General features: G+C 39.5%; 1 protein-coding gene across 1 annotated transcript; it reads left to right on the top strand.

Moving 5' to 3' along the window:
• The first annotated feature begins 187 nt into the window (after nt 1-187).
• LOC130928933 (oocyte zinc finger protein XlCOF6-like) lies at nt 188-17,188 on the top strand. The gene is made up of 3 exons (XM_057855762.1): nt 188-590; nt 4,708-4,821; nt 14,775-17,188. Exons 1-3 carry the CDS (start codon nt 455-457, stop codon nt 16,769-16,771), a joined length of 2,247 nt encoding a protein of 748 aa, XP_057711745.1. The 5' UTR covers nt 188-454; the 3' UTR covers nt 16,772-17,188.
• Nucleotides 17,189-19,780: the final 2,592 nt, after the last annotated feature.

The following is a 19,780-nucleotide window of genomic DNA, read 5'->3' as shown; positions in this document are numbered from 1 at the left end:
GATCCTTATAGAAGAAATGATAACGCTACTATTCCACTGCTGATTTTTCCCCCTATGATGTGAAAATATAGATTAAGTTGTATAACAGAAATATTTTGATTTTGAAAGGGAAGTAGTAATTTGACCTGTTTTTGTTTTTATTATTAAAATAGGCGGGCTTTACGTTGTGATTGGGCTGAAGATTGTCTTTCCCATAATGCAATGCTGGTCGGAAAGGAAAAAGACGATTTTACTTTGTACACGTATTGTTTTTCCCAGATTTCAGCCACGTAACTAAATCGAAGTCTCGACGACGTGTCCAGCATTAGCCACATTACAGACTCAAACATCAGTCTTCAAGTCTGGGCACTCGTTCAAGTTTAGTCGCCTACTTTAGCCTAGCTTAGCCCAGCTGGCTAACCGCTAACAAAGCTGCAAAGCACGTCGCCACGCGTGCCGAAATCAAGTCAGAAATATGTTCGCGAGAACTACAACGACTTCAGAAAAGTTCCAAGAGGAACTTTGTGGAGTGAAAGAGGAGCCCCCACGTCACCAAGATTCGACTGTGTGCAAAACAATGCACGCCAAGGTTGTTTTTCACAAACTCGAAGGTTGGTTCACTTTCGATGATACGTATAGCGTGCACTAGTTTTCCTGAAGCTTTTTGTCCTACGGACCAGTGTGATGCGCGCCTTATTAACCTGGACCGGTGTTGTACCAAAATCTGCGATCCGTCAATCTGTGACGAAGGAGGGGACGATGAGGAATCGAAGAAGGCCACTTACGCTAACGGTGTAAACTGCCATTTGCTACATACATGAGGCTATACGCTCGCAGTTGCCGAGGCTTATTTTCCCTTTCCCCGAATACACGTCATGATATTTAATCATGACGCTGATTGATGTGAAAATGTCTGCTTCAAAAAAATCGCATACATTATATAGGATGAATTTTTGAAATTTCGATTATTTCTGCTTGAATAGATTAGTTAATTTCGATATTGTGAAATAGTAAGTTGCAATAAATTGCTATTTTTCTTCTTATTCTTCCTAACGAGGTTATTGTGTAAATCTCCCATTCAATGAATTACATTTATTATATGACTTTTGACGTTGTGAAAATGTGTGCTCTAATAAATTACATTACTGTATTGTACTTTTCAGAATATGAAATTCTCCGCATTTATAAATTACTTTCATTCTAAGAATTTATTACTCTTCCTTACACATTCACGCATACACAATTTTCAATGTATAAGGATAATGATATAAATGTAAATGCGCTACTTAGTGTGTGTTTTCGCTGAGACTATTTACCAGCCCATCAAAGGCAACTACAGTACTTATTTGACATCCCCTTATTGTCATTTGAACGCATATTTCCTTAAAACGACTTCCAGATACTATATTTTTAGTGTCACGTTTTCTCATAGGCGCAGATGTGGCTGTCGGAAATGGCGATACTCCTCGACTGTGTCTTAGAACAATCAAGGCTCTCTTAAAGCTCTTTGCTGATCTTCTGACACCATCCCTACTCCCCCCCTTACTATATCTCATCTCAACTGGACCCCCAGAGTCTGTACATTTCATCATTACATATTCCGATAGGTGCAGATGTGGCTGTCGGAAACGGTGATACTCCTCTAGTGTGTCTAAGAACAATCAAATGACTCTTAAAGCTCTTTCCTGATCCCCTGACACTATCCCTACTCCCCCCTACCACATCTCGTCTCAATTGGATCCCCAGTCTACATCAGGGGTCAGCAACCCTGGTCCTCGAGTGCCACTATCCAGCTTGTTTTCCATCTCTCCCTCCTTTGACACACCTGAATCAAATGATCAGCTCATCAGCAAGCTCTGCAGGAGCCTGATAACGATCATGATTATTTGATCCAGGTGTGTTAAAGGAGGGAGGCATGGAAAACAAGCTGGATAGTGGCACTGGAGGACCAGGGTTGCTGACCCCTGGTCTACATTTTATCATGTCATTTCCTGATAGGTGCAAATGTGGCTGTCAGAAATGGTGATCCTCCGCAAATGTAGGTGGGGCTGTAACATTGACCCTTGCACTTTTTGCGATAGCCGATTAACCCAATTTTCAGCTCTGGGGGTCCAATTGAAAGGAGATGTACTTGGGGAAGTGGGGCCTGTCATTAGATCAGCAACAAGCCTTTAGGGTGACTTGACTGATTTTAGACACAATACAGGAGGATCACAATTTCTGATAGGTGCAGATGTGGTTGACAGAAATTGCCAGCATCAGAAATTGTGATCCTCCTGTATTGTGTCTAAAATCAGTCAAGTCAGCCTTAAGGCTCTTTGCTGATCTAATGATTGTGATGTCCAGTGATGACAAAACGTACAGACTCTGGGTTCCAATTGAGAGGAGATGTAGTATGGGGTGGGGTCAGAAAATCAGCAGAGCCTTAGCGGTGACTTGATTGATTTTAGACACAATAGAGGAGGATCACAATTTCTGACAGCCACATCTGCACCTACCAGAGAATGTGACAATAAAAATATAGTTTCTGGAGGTCGTTTTGAGGAAATATGTATTCAGATGACGGTAAAAGAATGTCTGGTGAGTAAGGATTTGTCTTTGATGGGCTGGGCAAGAGCATAAGGAAAATACAGCGAGATCAATCACTGACTACGGCATATATTTATGTCCCTATACATTTACAATTGTTAGTGCATATGTGAAAGAGTCATAAGTTAAAAGAAAGTAATTTATAAAAGCGGACAATTCCATAATATCACAAATACAATAAGGTATCTAATTTAGAAAAGTGCACATTTTCACAACATCAAAAGCCATACATTTTATGTAATTTATTTAATGGGATATTTACATCATAACATCATGATGAAGAATAATAGCAATTTATTACAGCGTACTATTTCACAATGTCAAAAATTCACATGAAACATATAATTGTTTTTTAAAGCATATTCTTAATAACGATGTCATGATCGAATGTCACGACGTTAATACCGTGAAAGGTAAAATAAGCGTCTGCAACTTGTAGGGAACCTCGTTTACGTAGCAAATGACACTTCACGCTGTTAGCGTAAGTGGTCTTCTTCGATTCCTCTTTGTCGTTGCTGCTGGCAACATCGCCCTCCTTCGTCACAGATTCTGACGGATCGCAGATTTCGGTACAACACCGGTAATGTGTGACAGCAAATATAAAATAAACACCACTGAATATCAAGTGCAAGGAAAATGTAGCTTTCCATATGCAGAATCAACCTTTTTTTTTTTTTTTAAACAGCGGCCCTTTCCTAAAACTTGACTTGATCACAGGCATGAGGCCACGAAGTTTGATGCTCTCAGTGCATTCAGTTTTGTTGCCTCGTTTGCTAGCTTTTAGCCACATATAGTAAGCAGACTGGACTCTATTGTAGGCTCCTCTTCTGGCTCTTTCCCCGGAAAAAAGCTGTCCAAAGACGTCGTCGCCTGCAGCACACAGCCAAGAGCAGCTAACGTTACTGTTTACATTGCAGGGTCTCCCCAAAGATTTTTTTGAAGCTGTGGTGGTAGTGGTAGGCTACATTGGAGGCGGTCAGCTCCACCAGATTGTGCCGCGGCAAAATAGTTTCATTTCAGGACAAATCAGATTTTTTAAATTAACAATTTTAATTTTTTTCTAATAAGAACTATAAAAAAAATGTCAAATCAATCGTACTAGAATAAAAGTCAAAAGCATCTTGTGGTTTAGAATCAGTTTTACAAATAAGGAAATCTGTAATATTTTGCCTTATCCACATCAAATTATAATCAAGACGGATTTATACTAATCCTCAGCAATCGCTGGCACGTGCTAAAGGTGAAAATAGAGGGAAATTTATTTCATGCAGTATAGGGGAACAAGAGTACAAGAATGAAATAAATAGAAAGTGAAATAAATACATGTTAAAATAAATTAGTATACATGTTGGAATAAATAAATGCTGAAAAAAAATCACATGGAAATAAATTAAACTTTTATTTATATATTACACATTTTAATAAATACATAAATATTGAAATGAAAAAATAAATATTGAAATAGAAGCATTTTAATGACACATTTAATCATGTATTTAATTTTTGCACATCTGGACCGCCATATAAAGTCGTCGAGTCGCGCACGAGAAAAACGCCAGCATCTCTGTGTTTACAGTGAAATAAAATGAGCTCTTCATTACAAATTGTTGCGACATGTTTTGGTCTTTAATTATATTTTGAAGGTCTTAAAAAGCATTCAATTTGGCTTTTAAAATAGTGCAAGAACCCTGCAACAGATTTATTCATTAATGAGTTGTTGCAGCTTTGGGCTCAATGGGTTAGAGTTGAGAACCCTGTTCAGATTTATTTTCACTTTCTATGGATTACAATCAAAATGGAAACGGTGTCGTGTCTGTCTTTGCAATGTTTTAGGCATTCATTTCAGAACGTAAAAGCCATTCATTTGCTGCCCTATGCACATACGCAATATATGGCTTGGCCTCTTTATGCTTTTATTTCTTTTTAATGTATTTTATGAGACTGGTTTTGTTGATGTCTTCCCAATTTTAATGTGATGTCAATCACTTTGAATTCATTTGTGTTTGATTGGATGACAACAAAACATGAATAAACATAAAAATGGGCAAGGAAGATTTTTTTCCAACAGAAAACAACTTTGGGGACACCCGTTTGCAAATGAAGAAATGAGATTTGGCCCGCGTGTTTCTGGTCTTGCAGATCTCTATGTCAGCCAAGCCCATCGTCTTGAGCACCAGGAGTCTTCTTGCGTCAAGGGGGAGGAGGACGAGTCGCCATACATCAAGGAGGAGGAAGAGTCCGTTCACATTGAAGGTCATTCCAAGCATTTTTTTTTCAATAGATGAGGCAGAAATCAAATATGGTACCTTTTCATCAGTATAAAAAATGTCTTCAGTCTATAATGTAGTAAATTTGCTTTCTTAGTAGCTGTGCATTGGACTCGTGAACCGACGTAAGGTTTGCGCCACGTCATCGACGTGACTATTGTTTGCAGATAGAAAGATTTCTATGTAAACAACTTTGCTCTGTTTGAAGTAATTACTTGAAGTAGATATATTACGCACAATTACAAGTATTGAACAGACCAGTGTTGTTAATAACGGTGTTGGAATATAACGGCGTTACTAACAGTGTTATTTTCTTCAGTAGTGAGTAATCTAATTAATTAGTTTTCTCATCTTGGCAACGCCGTTACTGTTACTGAGGCGGGAAAGGCGTGCGTTACTAGTATGTTGGTTGACTGACGCGAGAAAAGTCTGAGAAAGACGGATTCACGGAGACGAGAGAGCAGAGCAGTAGTGGGGAGGAGGCAAGGGAGTGTGACGCCGTTGCAAACGCGATGCTACTATGCTAGGGTCACCAATAATACCTGAATATAGCAGATAGCCGACAAACTACGCCCACATGATGCTTCGGTAGATATTACATATATACAGAACTAGATGCCAGTGACAGACATGGCGACATTAGCAACATGTATAATAAAGAACTAGATGCGTTAGTAAACAGCCGCCATCTTAAAGCAGTAAAATTCACAGGAAGGCTCTGTAGTAGAGAACTTTCCTTGCGAACCTACTTTTTATGTAAAATGCTCCTAAATCGGCAAAACTTCACTTAAATCTATCTTTAAATGATGAAAGTTTTAAAAGTTACACATGTCGAAAATAGACGGAAGGGAACTAATGCAAAAACGTGAGCAATTATAACAACTTCAACAGTTAATTGACAACATTAAATGACTTCCACACATAGCAAAGGTTACTATCTAGTTATCACAATACCCGCAATACCCGTGTCTAGTTAAGTTTAGGGTAAAGAATTGGGCTAGGGCCAATTGTCCCAAACCCTTTAAACTTCACATTGTGTGACCTTTTTTTTATTTTTAAGAAGAAAAAAAAACATGAAAATTATCACCAGTTACTTTGCCAAGTAACTAATTACTTTTACATTCAGGTAACTGAGTTAATTGCTTTTTGGGAGAAGTAATTTGTAACTGTAATTAATTACTTTTTTAAAGTAAGATTAACAACACTGGAACAGACGCACTGAGAAGCACAAACAAGAGCGTAACGCTGTGTCAAACACACTGACGGCAGACATCTGGTCACTCCAACCACACCAAATCAAGTGGAACATTTACTCATAGGGGTGTGACAGTTAAAGGTGTGAAGTTTCCGGTTTTTAGATTATTCGCGATTTGGCCACTGAAGATTTGAGAACGACTTAAAAACATCCATATTCCGATTATTTAAATATGCTAAGTAAAGCGGAACTAAAAAACAGTCAGTGCGGTCTTTGGGACGCAATGTGAAACAGACCCAGAGTAAACGTCTATCGCAACTCATGCCGCTAGATTAAAAACCGCCGACAGATGCTACAAACAACGCCTAGTTGCTACAAACTTTGCCCACGGTGCTACAAACTACACCCACATAATGCTACGGTAGAGATCACATGTTTATAGAACTAGATGCGAAATGACAAACTTGGCGGCGTTAGCACATGTATAGAGAACTAGATGCGAAATGAACAACTCGCTGGCAATAGTAAACAGCCGCCATCTTAAAGCAGTAGACTTCTCAGGAAGACTCTTGTAGCGTATCTAATTAACTTTTTATCTAAAATGGTCCTAAATTTGTAAAATCTTGAATCCATCTTTAAATGATGAAAGAGTTTTAAAACTTAAAACGTGTCGAAAGTAGACACAAGGGAACTAATGCAATAACGGGAGCAATTTTCACAACTTTAACGGTTAATACACAACATTAAATTAATTGAACGTAGTTTAAAGCTGCTGATACAGAATGGGGACTTGAGTATTCTATTTACTGTTTTGAACTGTTAACTTGATACTGAAATAGTAGTATATGTAAGCCTGAGAGAATTTTTGTACTATCTTTATAACTAATCTACGAAACATTAAAAGCAACTAATAGCTTTGGGGGGGTGTTATGCATGAATAATCGATTTATAATCAAATCGTAGCCTCTGAATCGTAATCGAATCATGAGGTGCCCAAAGGATGAAGAGAGTCAAATGTTTGGACGTCTCTTACCGTCAATGCAAGCGAACGAGTTAACCATCAATCAATGGGGAAAAAAATGGGCTCCGTTACAGACTGTTATGATTAAAGATACACGATAATATCGGTTACCGATAATTATCGGCCGACAATGGCAGTTATGACGTCACACAGATAATCCAGATATTAAAAAATTCAACCGATAATGCAATCCGATAATTTGCCTCCAAATGTGCTCAACCAACTCAGCGCCGCCGCCTCCTCAACCCCTCCCCTCTCTGAAGCCCATGAGGGAGGAGGGGTTAAGGAGGCGGAGTTACACAATAGAGTGACAACAGTGGCAAGCTTGGCGGCTTTGGATTTAGTGTGAAAAAAAACGACGCTCTTTCCATCTGCAAAACATGCACTTCAGAATTTCCAAAAGGCGGAAAAAAGCATCCTCATTCAACACCACTAAACTCGATCAGCCATTTAAAGTTGCATCACAAAGATTTTTGGAACGAATAGGAGGCTGTTGCTAGCGCGAATGCTATCGCTAATGTAAATACACATAAGCAAGCTAAGCTATGCGGCTTTTGTCGACGGAGAGACACTGCGGCCTTCCCGGAGTTGGGTTGTTTGGGAATGTAGCCCAAAGCGGGTGGTAAACTCAACATCAACTCAACATCTAATGCTAAACACCGGCAGAAGACCGATAGTCGACAAGTAGCCGTCTTCCAACGGAGCCCGCCGGTCTGGCAAGCCGCGGCCGCTGCCTCACCCTGGTGGGGCGGGCAGGCGGCCCAAGCCCGGTTCCCCGGGAGTGGGTCCTACGGCAAGCACCCCGGTTTTTCTCGAGTGTTCCCTCACGGCGTGGGCCTCCGTCCGGAGCAGAGCCAGGCCCCGAATACGCCGCAGCGAGCCGGCCTGAGCGGGCGGATATCCAATACGAACGTAGCTGCCGCTGCCAATCATCTCCGGTTCAACTCATTGAGCAACACGGCCAGACACAGGCCTGGCGCGGGTGCTAATTTGGCGGCCGGTGTTTTGCCGAAAAATAGCCACCCGCGTGAAGTATCCCCCCTAATGGGAGCGCTTATTTATAACGCTTTATTGAGGTGAAAACATCAAATGTTTTCATGGACGCTTTACAGTAATGGATTTAAGACTGTAAAATCAGTTTTAAATAATTAAATTACACAAAATGGTATTACTGTATTTTAGTAACAAATTGTGGACTGGGCCATATAACCATCTTTGAACAGAAACGTATTAGTCTACAAGTTTTCACGACCATATCCCAATGAGAATCACACGGGTATGACATTTATTAATTCAAGCAAAGTAAAATAATACATACTAACGGTACAAGAAAATCGTTTCCATGTCTATTGATTGGTAAAAAAAAAAGCTGTTCGAGTGATGTGTGGGCGCTCAATAATAAAATAAATAAACAAATAAATAAAATTAACGCTCAATAAAGCGTTATAAATAAGCGTTCCCGTCAGGGGGGACACTTCACACGGGGCGGCTATTTTTCGTCACAACACCGGCGGGACTGAAGGGCACAGGCGGGAGGAGATGCCGGACGAGAGACGTTTTTTTTTTTTTACCGAAATAACAGAGCCAAAACCACGGATGAAAAAATGATGCAGTTTATACGACCACCATTCTTCGTGAAAAACATGACGATCACATCAATATCACCACGGACATTTGGACAAGTGATGTCAATTAAGCATGACGGCAGAGTAGTTAGATGCTAATTTCACCAAACACCAAACTACTTCCACAAGAAGTCAGCCAGTCAGTAAGGCATTTAGTACGCTGTAAATTTATGACATCCAAATCAGATCATTCATCTTGAATCTATTCAAATAATTTTCCCCATCTTGTTTTGAGTGTTAAAGACTAGTTAAAAGATGAATGCGACAGACTAATCCACTTGAAGTACTTAAATATTGCCATTTGTTCTTATTAAGCCCACACATTTAAAAAAAATTGGTAATTTTTTGCCTAAATCAAGAAAAAATGCTTTCAAATAATGTTTTGAACCATAACTATTCTTCAATAAAGAACATTTCTGACGGACACGTTTTCTAGGATTAAGTGTAATAATTTATTGCTTGAATAAGGCTGTTAAGCTTATTTTCAGCTATTTTTCTTCAAGAAATCTGAGCTAAATACACTTGAAGCGCTGGTAGATAATTTCACTTGTTTCCAATAGACCCTACTCACAGACGTCACAGAATGACGTGTCGCTGTATCCGGCCGCCATATTGTCCGTCTCTGTTTAGCCCTATTCTCAATGGTTTCAATTAGTCGTTCAGTTTATAGAGCAATTCATGGAAGCCCCAGTGCTTTCAGACGCTGTAAACTCATTGGATGCGCTGCATAAAAGGCGTTATGTGGAAAAGCTTCAGTCTATCCATTTGCCAGATCCATATTTGATGCCTAAATTGATATTTTTCGACCCGCTGTCTTCGCCTGCTCTGCCTGACATCTGCTACCCTGATATCTACAACTATCTTTCCCACAGAAACTCGGCCTATTCTCACGACACTTTTAAGAGCAGCACTCTAAGCAACATTACCCTGTGTGATTTCTAAAATGGCGACAATCAAAAAAAAAAAAAAAAAGTTGACTGCGTTGGCCGACGCTTCAAGGATAGGTGGATATTGGACTATTTCTTCAAGAAAACACGTGTCTGACTCATTTGCAAAGAGACAGTCGCTGTTTTCAAAGAGTTCGATGTGACGCGATAATATTACCGAACAAGACACGCTGACATGTACGACATTATTACAGGTAAGATACGCAGCGAGAAATTATAGCAACCTGAAGCTAGTTTAATTTCACAGCAGCAGTATTTCGCAAGAGCCAGAGTGTCGAAAGAGAACGCCACAAAGACGAGACTGTTGAAATTATGAATTTAAAAAAATAATAAAGCAAATGTGACACACAGAAGGGCTTGATAACATTTGTTTAAATATATTGTTCTATGTAAATCAGCCAAGGTAGCCCCCCGTAATTTTACCACACCAAATCTGGCCTCCTTTGCAAAAGCTTTGGACACACCTGTTTAACTGATGATCCGTAGACGAGGCCAGCTTCTTTCACTTGGTACCAGCTAAATATTATTCAAAATGTAATGATGGTGGAAGAAATAAGCGTCTTGAATTTGAAACTGTATGTTGTCGGCGATTAGCCTCGCAATGATCTTAATTGTGGTTGTCAGCCCAAAACCCTCTAAATATATATGAAATGCATCTTACCAGATATAAAATGCCTACTACATAATCTGTGGTAATCGTTTGGAGCCCAGTTTTCTCGTCTAATTGCAGCAGTCTATCTCGCTCTCCTCCCCGGGTCTCTCGGAATACGGTAGAACTTCAAGTCTCTCCGTCTATCTTCTCTGTGATTGCAACCAACCGCCACACACGCCTTCACCATTTTGATTATTAATGTTAACGAGCAGAAAAACACGCCATAATAGGAGGAATTTACGTAGCGGTAATGCGTCAAAACGACGAGTAGACGGACAATATGGCGCGGAGGCGTGGCTGACGTCATGTGAGTAGGGTCTATAGGTTCCCAATGAAAACAAGGGAATTTAACTAGTTTTAAAGAGCATACGGCACGAGAAAAAAAATCCTAAATGGCATTATTACGTGAATTAGAATCATATTTTGAGACGATTCGACTATATACAACAATTTAGCAAAGCGCAGATGACGAGAAATTAGTCTTTTAATCTGCCGGTTAGCCACGCCTACCATTATAGGGCTTTAGCGTCCCCAACAGGTGGATGACGTCAGCGGTAGACTGGGCTCATCGGTTTTACTACTCAGCCCATTGAGGGGGAATTATTCAGAACGAGGAAAACGCGACGAAGAGAGCCGCAAAATGTCATTGTTTCAGTCTCTCTACTCCAATATTTTTACAGGATATTCTTTTTATCTAAGTATTTTCCCCCAATAGCTATATAAATGGCTTGAGAAGGACCAGTCAGCCTGTCGAGGGGGAACTATTCACAACATGGAAAACACGACGAAGAGAGCGGCAAAATGTCATTGTTTCTGTCTCTTTACTTCAATATTTTTACAGGAAATTCTTTTTATCCAAGTATTTTCCCCAATTGCTAAATAAGTGGCATGGTCATGACAAATAACAGTCTTGTGCTGAATGGAATATGAAATAATAAAAATGCATTTATTCAGGACAACATGGCAAAATACTCCATAATGGTCAAAACTGTCGACTTCACCTTTACTGTCGCACCTCCCGAACGATATTTTATGACACCTAAATTGGACATATGTCCTTTCGTTTCCCCGGCTTCGGAGAATGTAAACAAACCAGAAGGCATGACAGCTAGCCGACATGCTAACCCGACTGAGTGATGTTTCAAAGTCTTCGAAGCGGAAAATCACACATAACTAGCCTGGATTATTTGACATGACGACCCGGTTGTCGATTGTGTTCACGGATCGGCAAACCGCCCGGCGGAGAGCAATTTACAGTTTGTTCCCTGGAGGAGGGTGTCCAATGGTCCCACAGTAAATATCCACTGTGAATGGGAAGATTTTGAAACTCCAAAAAGGCGCATACGCCTCTCCCTCATACAGAATGATTTTTCTGCAGCCGTTTGGCTGGCGTGATGCGAAAAATAAACGTATTAATCCGCAAAATCAGCTGAATCCTTCGTCCTCATACACAACAGTACACTGCAGGCCCGGAGTGACTAATCGGGAGCTTCTGGACGATTCCAGAAGGGCCGGCCGGCCAGATGGGCCGGTCCGCGTTTTATTAAAAAAAAAAAAAAAAATTACACTGTTATCATTTTTTGTTTGGTATTTATTTATGACAGTGTCACTGAGTATAACTTACATTCTGTTACCGCTGTCCCTGTGGGCCGTCTTAAAAAAAAAAAAAACAGTATTATTTTTTTTTCCAGACTCATCCTCACGTGTGCAGACGAAAAATACAGCATGCAGCTCCGCCCCCTAATTGTAGTCTGTATTGAGCCAAATTAGCTGCTATCTCGGTGCTCGGATGGATAAAAAGAGCAAGGGTGGCGCTGAAAAATAAGAATTAAAAAGAGAAAAGCACTCGTGAAAGAATCGGCAAAATGCGCGAAAATAGCTAATTTTTTTCATGCAACGACCTTGCTGCCTCAAACTACAGAGGATTACAACGAAAGTGGTAAGGCCAGATGGCGAATAAAATGCAACTTGCACCGTGTGATACGACAATATGTAATTGTGGAAACTTTGGCTTCTTGTAGCACCTCACAAGGGATATGTAGCAGCAAGCATTAGCCATAATGAACACACCACAGGTGCAGAGCTGGAAGGTAGGATTGCCATGTCGTTCAGCGAGTGAACATTAGAATTAATATAATCAATTACGTGGCGTTTTTAAAGTGGAAATGGAAAATGGATAATAGTATCATTAGAAGTTGTTACAATGTGCAATACGTATTCTTTATTTTTCATATTGTTATGTTGCTATGTTTGTTTTATCTGTAAGCACTCATTTTGTTAATATTTGATGTTGCAGAAAAGGTCTTATTTATTCATTTATTTTGGGGCTGCCAAAATTATCGCGTTAACGGGCGGTAATTAATTTTTTTAATGAATCACGTTAAAATATTTGACGCAATTAACGCACATGCCAAGCTCAGACAGATTTAAATGACAGTACAATGACATGCCCACTTGTTAATTGTGCTTTATGGAGTTTTGTCGCCCTCCGCTGGCGTTTGGGTGCGACTGATTTTATAGGCTTCAGCACCCATGAGCATTGTGTAAGTAATTATTGACATCAACAATGGCGGGCTACTAGTTTATTTTTTGATTGAAAATTTTACAAATTTTATTAAAACGAAAACATTAAGAGGGGTTTTAATATAAAATTTCTATAACTTGTACTAACATTTATCTTTTAAGAACTACAAGTCTTTCTATCCATGGATCGCTTTAACAGAATGTTAATAATGTTAATGCCATCTTGTTGATTTATTGTTATAATAAACAAATACAGTCCTTATGTACCTTATGTTGAATGTATATATCCATCTTGTGTCTCATCTTTCCATTCCAACAATAATTTACAGAAAAATATGGCATATTTTATAGATGGTTTGAATTGCGATTAATTACGATTAATTTTTAAGCTGTAATTAACTCGATCAAAAATTTTAATCATTTGACAGGCCTAATTTATTTTTCAAATGTATCATTTAATATAGTTTTTTTTTAAATCCATTTTTAAATTTGTTCAAAATATGTTGTGTTGCACTTGTTAAAATAAAGCCACCTTGTTAAACAACCATGACCTGCACTGAATTGGAATACACAGAATTACAGTACATGGCTTTAGAGAACACTGAACTTAACACGTGTATGCATAATGACATAATTTTAAATGAGTGGGCCGGTCTGAGGCATGAAATTCCAGGGCCGAAAATGAGTCCCACTCCGGCCCTGGTACACTGTATAGTGAAGAGGACGTCTTCTACCGTACACGTCACAGCGCCCTCCTCCTCAATGCAAGACCGAAGCCGGAAGTCACTCATTTTCATGGCGCGGGATTCAAAAAACTAAATAAATATAGCGATCGCTTCCACACACATCCAAGCGGTCCACATCATTCAGGAGCATAAAATACCACATGTATTATGAAATAAACATGCTTTTTCGTGTCACATGCATTTTAAGGAGTTGTGTTTTGTCAGTGTAGTAATGTTATGTTAGAATGGCTTACTTTTAAAGGCATTTTTGTGCAACTTAGGTATTTACTCTGTAAGTAATTGTTGCCAAAAGTTTATCGTTGCACAATGTCAGACAATCTGTCATTATTTAGATGTTGGAATTTACTACTTGTTCACATTAGATGTTGAAAAAAAGAGCAATAAATTATATTTTTGCATAGTAATATTTTCTCTTGAGTATACTTTAAAATTTTACATAAATCTTTTAATAGAATTATCGGCTTGACATCATCGGTTATCGGCTGGAACGAGGAGGAAATTATCGGTTATCGGTATCAGTTGAAAAATCTATTATCGTGCATCACTAGACTTATGATAATCCAAAGTACAGTAGGTCAATTAAGATTTGCTGTCATTTTCAAACCTATGGTGAACAGCAACACGCCTGTACACTATGTATTATCAGACAATCCAAATACAGGTTAAAGGGCGTGCTGCGTGATAAAACAAAACTAACAAAACTATCAAATGTCACGCATTGTCAACATATGACAGGTACGATGGCACAGTTTAATGTTGTCGTCTCGTCAGACGTAAATTTGCAATCTTTTCGTCACATTGAATCATCAAAGATGTTTTAGCTCGTCAACGTGACGTCGTCGCCATGTTCGTGAACGAAATCTTTTCGTTGTCCTCATTGTTGACGAAAACAACATTATTTGATACCTGAAAGTACTTCCAAACCGCGGACATGTTGGCTGTGAGCCAGGCGTTTTTGCGAGACGGCGTCAGTTAGCATGTGGCTTCTCGCTGTGTTTTAATGACATCATCACAATAGCACTAAGGTTCTTCACACAATTCAAGGGTAAACTTTCGGCCTTCAAAACATTTCAACCGAAATTGCATCTTTAGCTGTTTTTGGCCGATAGTTTTCGGTGCCGAATTTTCGGTCACTTTACACATCTTTTCCAAGTCTTGCACTAAGAAAAGACTGGCCAATGACACGGTGGTGGTCAATAAATATATCAGTGGTTTTCTTGTGTCTTGCAGGTTTCAGAAAATATATTGGTGCTGAGACAGAATCGCTTGGCGTTAAAGAGGATGTGGAGCTCCCCCAAATTAAAGAGGGGGAGGAGCCTGAGCCCTGTCAACAGGAGGAGAGAGAAGAGCACCTTCCAATCAAAAAGGAGGAGGAGGAGCTGCCACATGGTAAAGAGGAGGTAGAGGAGGAGCATATCACCAGGTTGACTGGTGAACCCTTGAAGAGTGAAGATGGTCCGAGTGAGGCCAGCAGAGGGGCGGAGCCTCCAAGCGAGGGGAGTAGCAGCAGTTCAACAGAAGGATTGCAAGCAGACATTGACATTGCTCCATCAGACAGAGATGGCGCCAAGTCACACTTACCTTATAATGATGATGGTCATAAGACATCTCACGATGACGACAAACTCTGCAAATGCTCTCAGTGTGGGAAAACCTTTGCTACTAAGCAAAGTTGTCGTAGGCATATGAAGATCCACACTGGTGAAAAACCTTATGTCTGCTCAGTTTGTGGTCAAAGATTGGCTCAAAAGCAAGACTTACAAAGTCACGAAAGAACCCACACTGGTGAAAAACCTTTTTCCTGCTCAGTTTGTGGAAAAGAATTCTCTTCGAAGAGAGAACTAAAAATTCACACAAGAACCCACACTGGAGAAAAACCTTTTTCCTGCTCAGTTTGTCATCAAAGATTCAGCCACAAGAACACCTTAAAACAACACACAAGAACCCACACTGGCGAAAAACCTTTTTCGTGCTGGATTTGTGATCAAAGATTTGCTCGGAAGCAATGCTTAAAACAACACACAAAAACCCACACTGGCGAAAAACCTTTTTCCTGCTCAGTTTGTGGTCAAAGATTCACAGAAAACAATAACATGAAAATACACGCAAGAATCCACACTGGGGAAAAACCTTTTTCCTGCTTAGTTTGTGGAAAGAGTTTTGTTCGTAACGGAGACTTAACAAAACACACACGAATCCACACTGGAGAAAAACCTTTTTCCTGCTCAGTTTGTGGAAAATGTTTTATTCGGTCAGGAGACTTAAAAAAACACACAAGAACCCACACTGGTGAAAAACCTTTTTCCTGCTCAGTTTGTGATCAAAGATTTTCTCAACAGCAATGCTTAAAACGACACACAACAACCCACACTGGCGAAAAACCTTTTTCCTGCTTCATTTGTGGTCAAGGATTCGCACATAAAACAAACTTACAAACTCATGAAAGAATCCACACTGGTGAAAGACCTTTTTCCTGCTCTGTTTGTGGAAAATGTTTTATTCAGTCGGGAGACTTAACAATACACACAAAAACCCACACTGGTGAAAAACCTTTTTCCTGCTCAGTTTGTGATCAAAGATTTGCTCAGAAGAAAAGCTTAAAACAACACACAAGAACCCACACTGGCGAAAAACCTTTTTCCTGCTCCATTTGTGGTCAAGGATTCGCACATAAAACAACCTTAAAAACTCACGAAAGAATCCACACTGGTGAAAAACCTTTTTCCTGCTCAGTTTGTGAACAAAGATTTGCTCGGAAGCAATCCTTAAAACAACACACAAGAACCCACACTGGTGAAAAACCCTTTTCCTGCTCCGTTTGTGGTCAAGCATTCGCACATAAAAAAACCTTACAAACTCACGAAAGAATCCACACTGGTGAAAAACCTTTTTCCTGCTCTGTTTGTGGAAAATGTTTTATTCAGTCGGGAGACTTAATAATACACACAAAAACCCACACTGGTGAAAAACCTTTTTCCTGCTCAGTTTGTGATCAAAGATTTGCTCAGAAGCAAACCTTAAAAAAACACACAAGAACCCACACTGGCGAAAAACCTTTTCCCTGCTCCATTTGTGGTCAAGGATTCGCACATAAAACAACCTTACAAACTCACGAAAGAATCCACACTGGTGAAAAACCTTTTTCCTGCTCTGTTTGTGGTCAAAGATTCGCGCGGAAAGATCGGATAAAGAGACACGTGTGTGTTGGTGTGGGAAGCAGTCGCTAATGACTGCTTTGCCTGTCATCCGTGCTGGCTTTATGAGATTTTGCACGCCGGACGATTGTATTCCGTTGAGCTTTCTTAAATCCTGTTGAGGATTGGCACTTTCGGTACCTTACTTTGTCCAATTGTTGTATGATGTGCATTCAGCCTATTGCCAAAACCTCACCTGATTCAATTCTCTCAAGTTAAGTAGCATTTTTTATATAATACTCTCCCTTTTAAACTATACTTTTCACATTTATTATTTAAAATGGCAGACCCCAAATTCCAAAATTTCAAAATCCTTCATAAATGATGTCATTAAATAAATATGGAAAATTAGGATATATTGTTCAATGTTGCAAAATAATAATAAAAGAAATTCTGGCTCACAAATTAGTTTTTTTTGTGTTGGGATTAATGTATATTTCTTTTCTTTTTTTTTTTTTAAATTCTATTACATTCCTACTTGTGATTGACAGAGGCATGTTACAACAGAGTATGAGAGCCTCATAAAGGGTGTTGGGGAGAAAATAAAATGTTTTGGTATATCATTTTTATGAAAAATTTAATCATCACTGTAATACATAAAACGCACAAAAATTTGTGTATTTAACTTTAGAGACTAAATTTATTTTGAAAATGTTTTTGTTAATGACATGGTCACCACGTGACACCTTGCTTGCTACATGGGGCACGTTGAATAAGGCGCTGTTGGAACGGAAAAGTTCACTGTTGACAGAGGAGGCGTAACAGTGAAATTTTCTTAAATTCGATTGAAGGTCGAAAATGAAGATGATTATGATGATAGTTCTGTAATAGTTCCCAGTGAGTAAAAGTTAGCTGCAGAATTAGGCTGGAGTGCAGAAAGGAAATCTATCTTTGGTGTCTTCAAGTAGGCAGGATATGTTTTGTAGCCATAATTAGGTTCGATCATTTACGTCACAGCAATGGAGACGTGAGATTTGACAACAACGCAGCCATATTAGAAGCAGGTCTGGCTCTGGGGACATTAAACTTTAAACGGCAAATACAATTCAACTATCTTTGTTGTCTTCAAATCAGTAGGATAATTTTTTTAGCTATAATATTATTTGTTGTGGCTATAGAGCCTACCCACGTACCACGTGTTCGCTGTAGGGTTCCGCCCACTTGTCCGTCAAAACATAGTGTTAACCTATTACGGCTACGTACATTTCTCCTATTTACGGCGTGTTTTTCTGCTCCTTAACATTAATAATCAAAATGGTGAAGGCGTGTGTGGCTGTTGGTTGCACTAACAGAGAAGATGGAAGGAGAGACTTGAAGTTTTACCGTATTCCGAGGGATCCAAAGAGAAGAGCGAAATGGACGGCTGCAATTCGACGTGAAAACTGGACACCAAAAAATCACCACAGACTATGTAGTAGTCATTTTATATCCGGTAAGATGCATTTAATATATATTTAGAAGGTTTTGGCCTGACAACCACAATTAAGATCATTGCTAGGCTAATCGCCGACAACATACGACGTAGTACGACATAGTTTCAAATTCAAGATGTTTGTGACTTCCCTTTCTTCCACCATCGTTATTTTTTGAATAATATTTAGCTGGTACCAAGTAAAAGAAACTGGCCTCGTCTACGGGGCTGACAAATAACCACAATTAAGATCATTGCTAGGCTAATCGCCGACAACATACGACGTAGTACGACATAGTTTCAAATTCAAGATGTTTGTGACTTCCCTTTCTTCCACCATCGTTATTTTTTGAATAATATTTAGCTGGTACCAAGTAAAAGAAACTGGCCTCGTCTACGGGGCTGACAAATAACCACAATTAAGATCATTGCTAGGCTAATCGCCGACAACATACACGTATGTATGTAGTGAGAGTGCTATCGCTAAACCATATAAACATTAAAAGCCTTAACTCCATTGACAAACGACATGAAATACATTAGACTTGACAGTGGATGTTAGCAATAACAAAAGAATTCGAATTGAAAATTTCGTAACTCACCTTTCCAAGCACAAGATAGATTCCTGCCAAACGAGGACCTGTTTCACCCAACCAGCAACGAAGTATTTATAAGTGTCCAAGCTCTTGAAGTTTTTCGTGAGAATAGGCTGATTTTGTGTGGACAAGATCATTGTAAATATCAGCGTAGCAGATGTCAGGCAGACAGGACGAAGACAGTGGGTCGAAAAACATCGATTTGGGCATCAAATATGGATCTGGCGACTGTATAGAACGAAGCTTTTCCTCATAACGCCTTTTATGCAACAGATCCAGTGAGTTTGCGGCATCAGAAAGCACCGGGTCTTCCATGAAATGCATTTTAAATTGCGCCATCAATTGAAAACAATGCTAATACAGTGTCGTTTTGACGGACAAGTGGGCGGAACCCTACAGCGAACACGTGGTACGTGGGTAGGCTCTATTGAGGTTCCGCCGTGCAGAGCGCTGTTGGTTATCTGTGTTCAAATTTATTTTAGTGTTGTGAAATGGGGGTGTTAAACCAAGGATTATTGGACCTCTAAATTGTCAAATGTGTTTGTGTGTCATTGCGCCATCTAGCAGTGGGGATTTGCACTTTTATTTCCAATACCAGAGCTCCAACACACACAGTAGTTTAAATAGAACGTTGTCTTTGTAGTAGCCTCGTACGTAAACTATCCGGCATGCGTGTGTACGGCCATCGTGCACGCCTTGTGTGGAATAACATAGAAATTTGGATTGAAACGGATGTTTTTGGATGGGGAAAATAGATTCTCAGCTTCCAGCGTCCCTGTATACCGCCCCCCCCCCCCCCCCCCCCGATGAAAATCTAGTCGCTGCTTCAAACTTTAAAGTGCTTGCACCTCACCCCTCTTGTTTATTTTTATTCATAATTAATACCTTGTTTTTATTCAGTCCACTACATTTAAATGTACTTTTCATATTTTATTCTGATATTATGTGATATAGTTATTAACCATTTCTATTTCAAATGTTTACAGATTTGCAGCCAATTTACAACGGATGGGACAATGCAACTCGCTATATCAT

This window comes from Corythoichthys intestinalis, chromosome 13 (genome assembly GCF_030265065.1).
Source record: "Corythoichthys intestinalis isolate RoL2023-P3 chromosome 13, ASM3026506v1, whole genome shotgun sequence".
Classification (NCBI taxonomy): domain Eukaryota; kingdom Metazoa; phylum Chordata; class Actinopteri; order Syngnathiformes; family Syngnathidae; genus Corythoichthys; species Corythoichthys intestinalis.
This window is presented reverse-complemented; position numbering and strand designations above follow the sequence as displayed.

Bases quoted from the DNA above. Each gene is read 5' to 3' on its own strand.
- LOC130928933 (XM_057855762.1), top strand. From the start codon at position 455: ATGTTCGCGAGAACTACAACGACTTCAGAAAAGTTCCAAGAGGAACTT. The intron at 591-4,707 runs GTTGGTTCACTT...CTGGTCTTGCAG, and splicing joins TGTTTTTCACAAACTCGAAG to ATCTCTATGTCAGCCAAGCC. The intron at 4,822-14,774 runs GTCATTCCAAGC...TGTGTCTTGCAG, and splicing joins AGAGTCCGTTCACATTGAAG to GTTTCAGAAAATATATTGGT.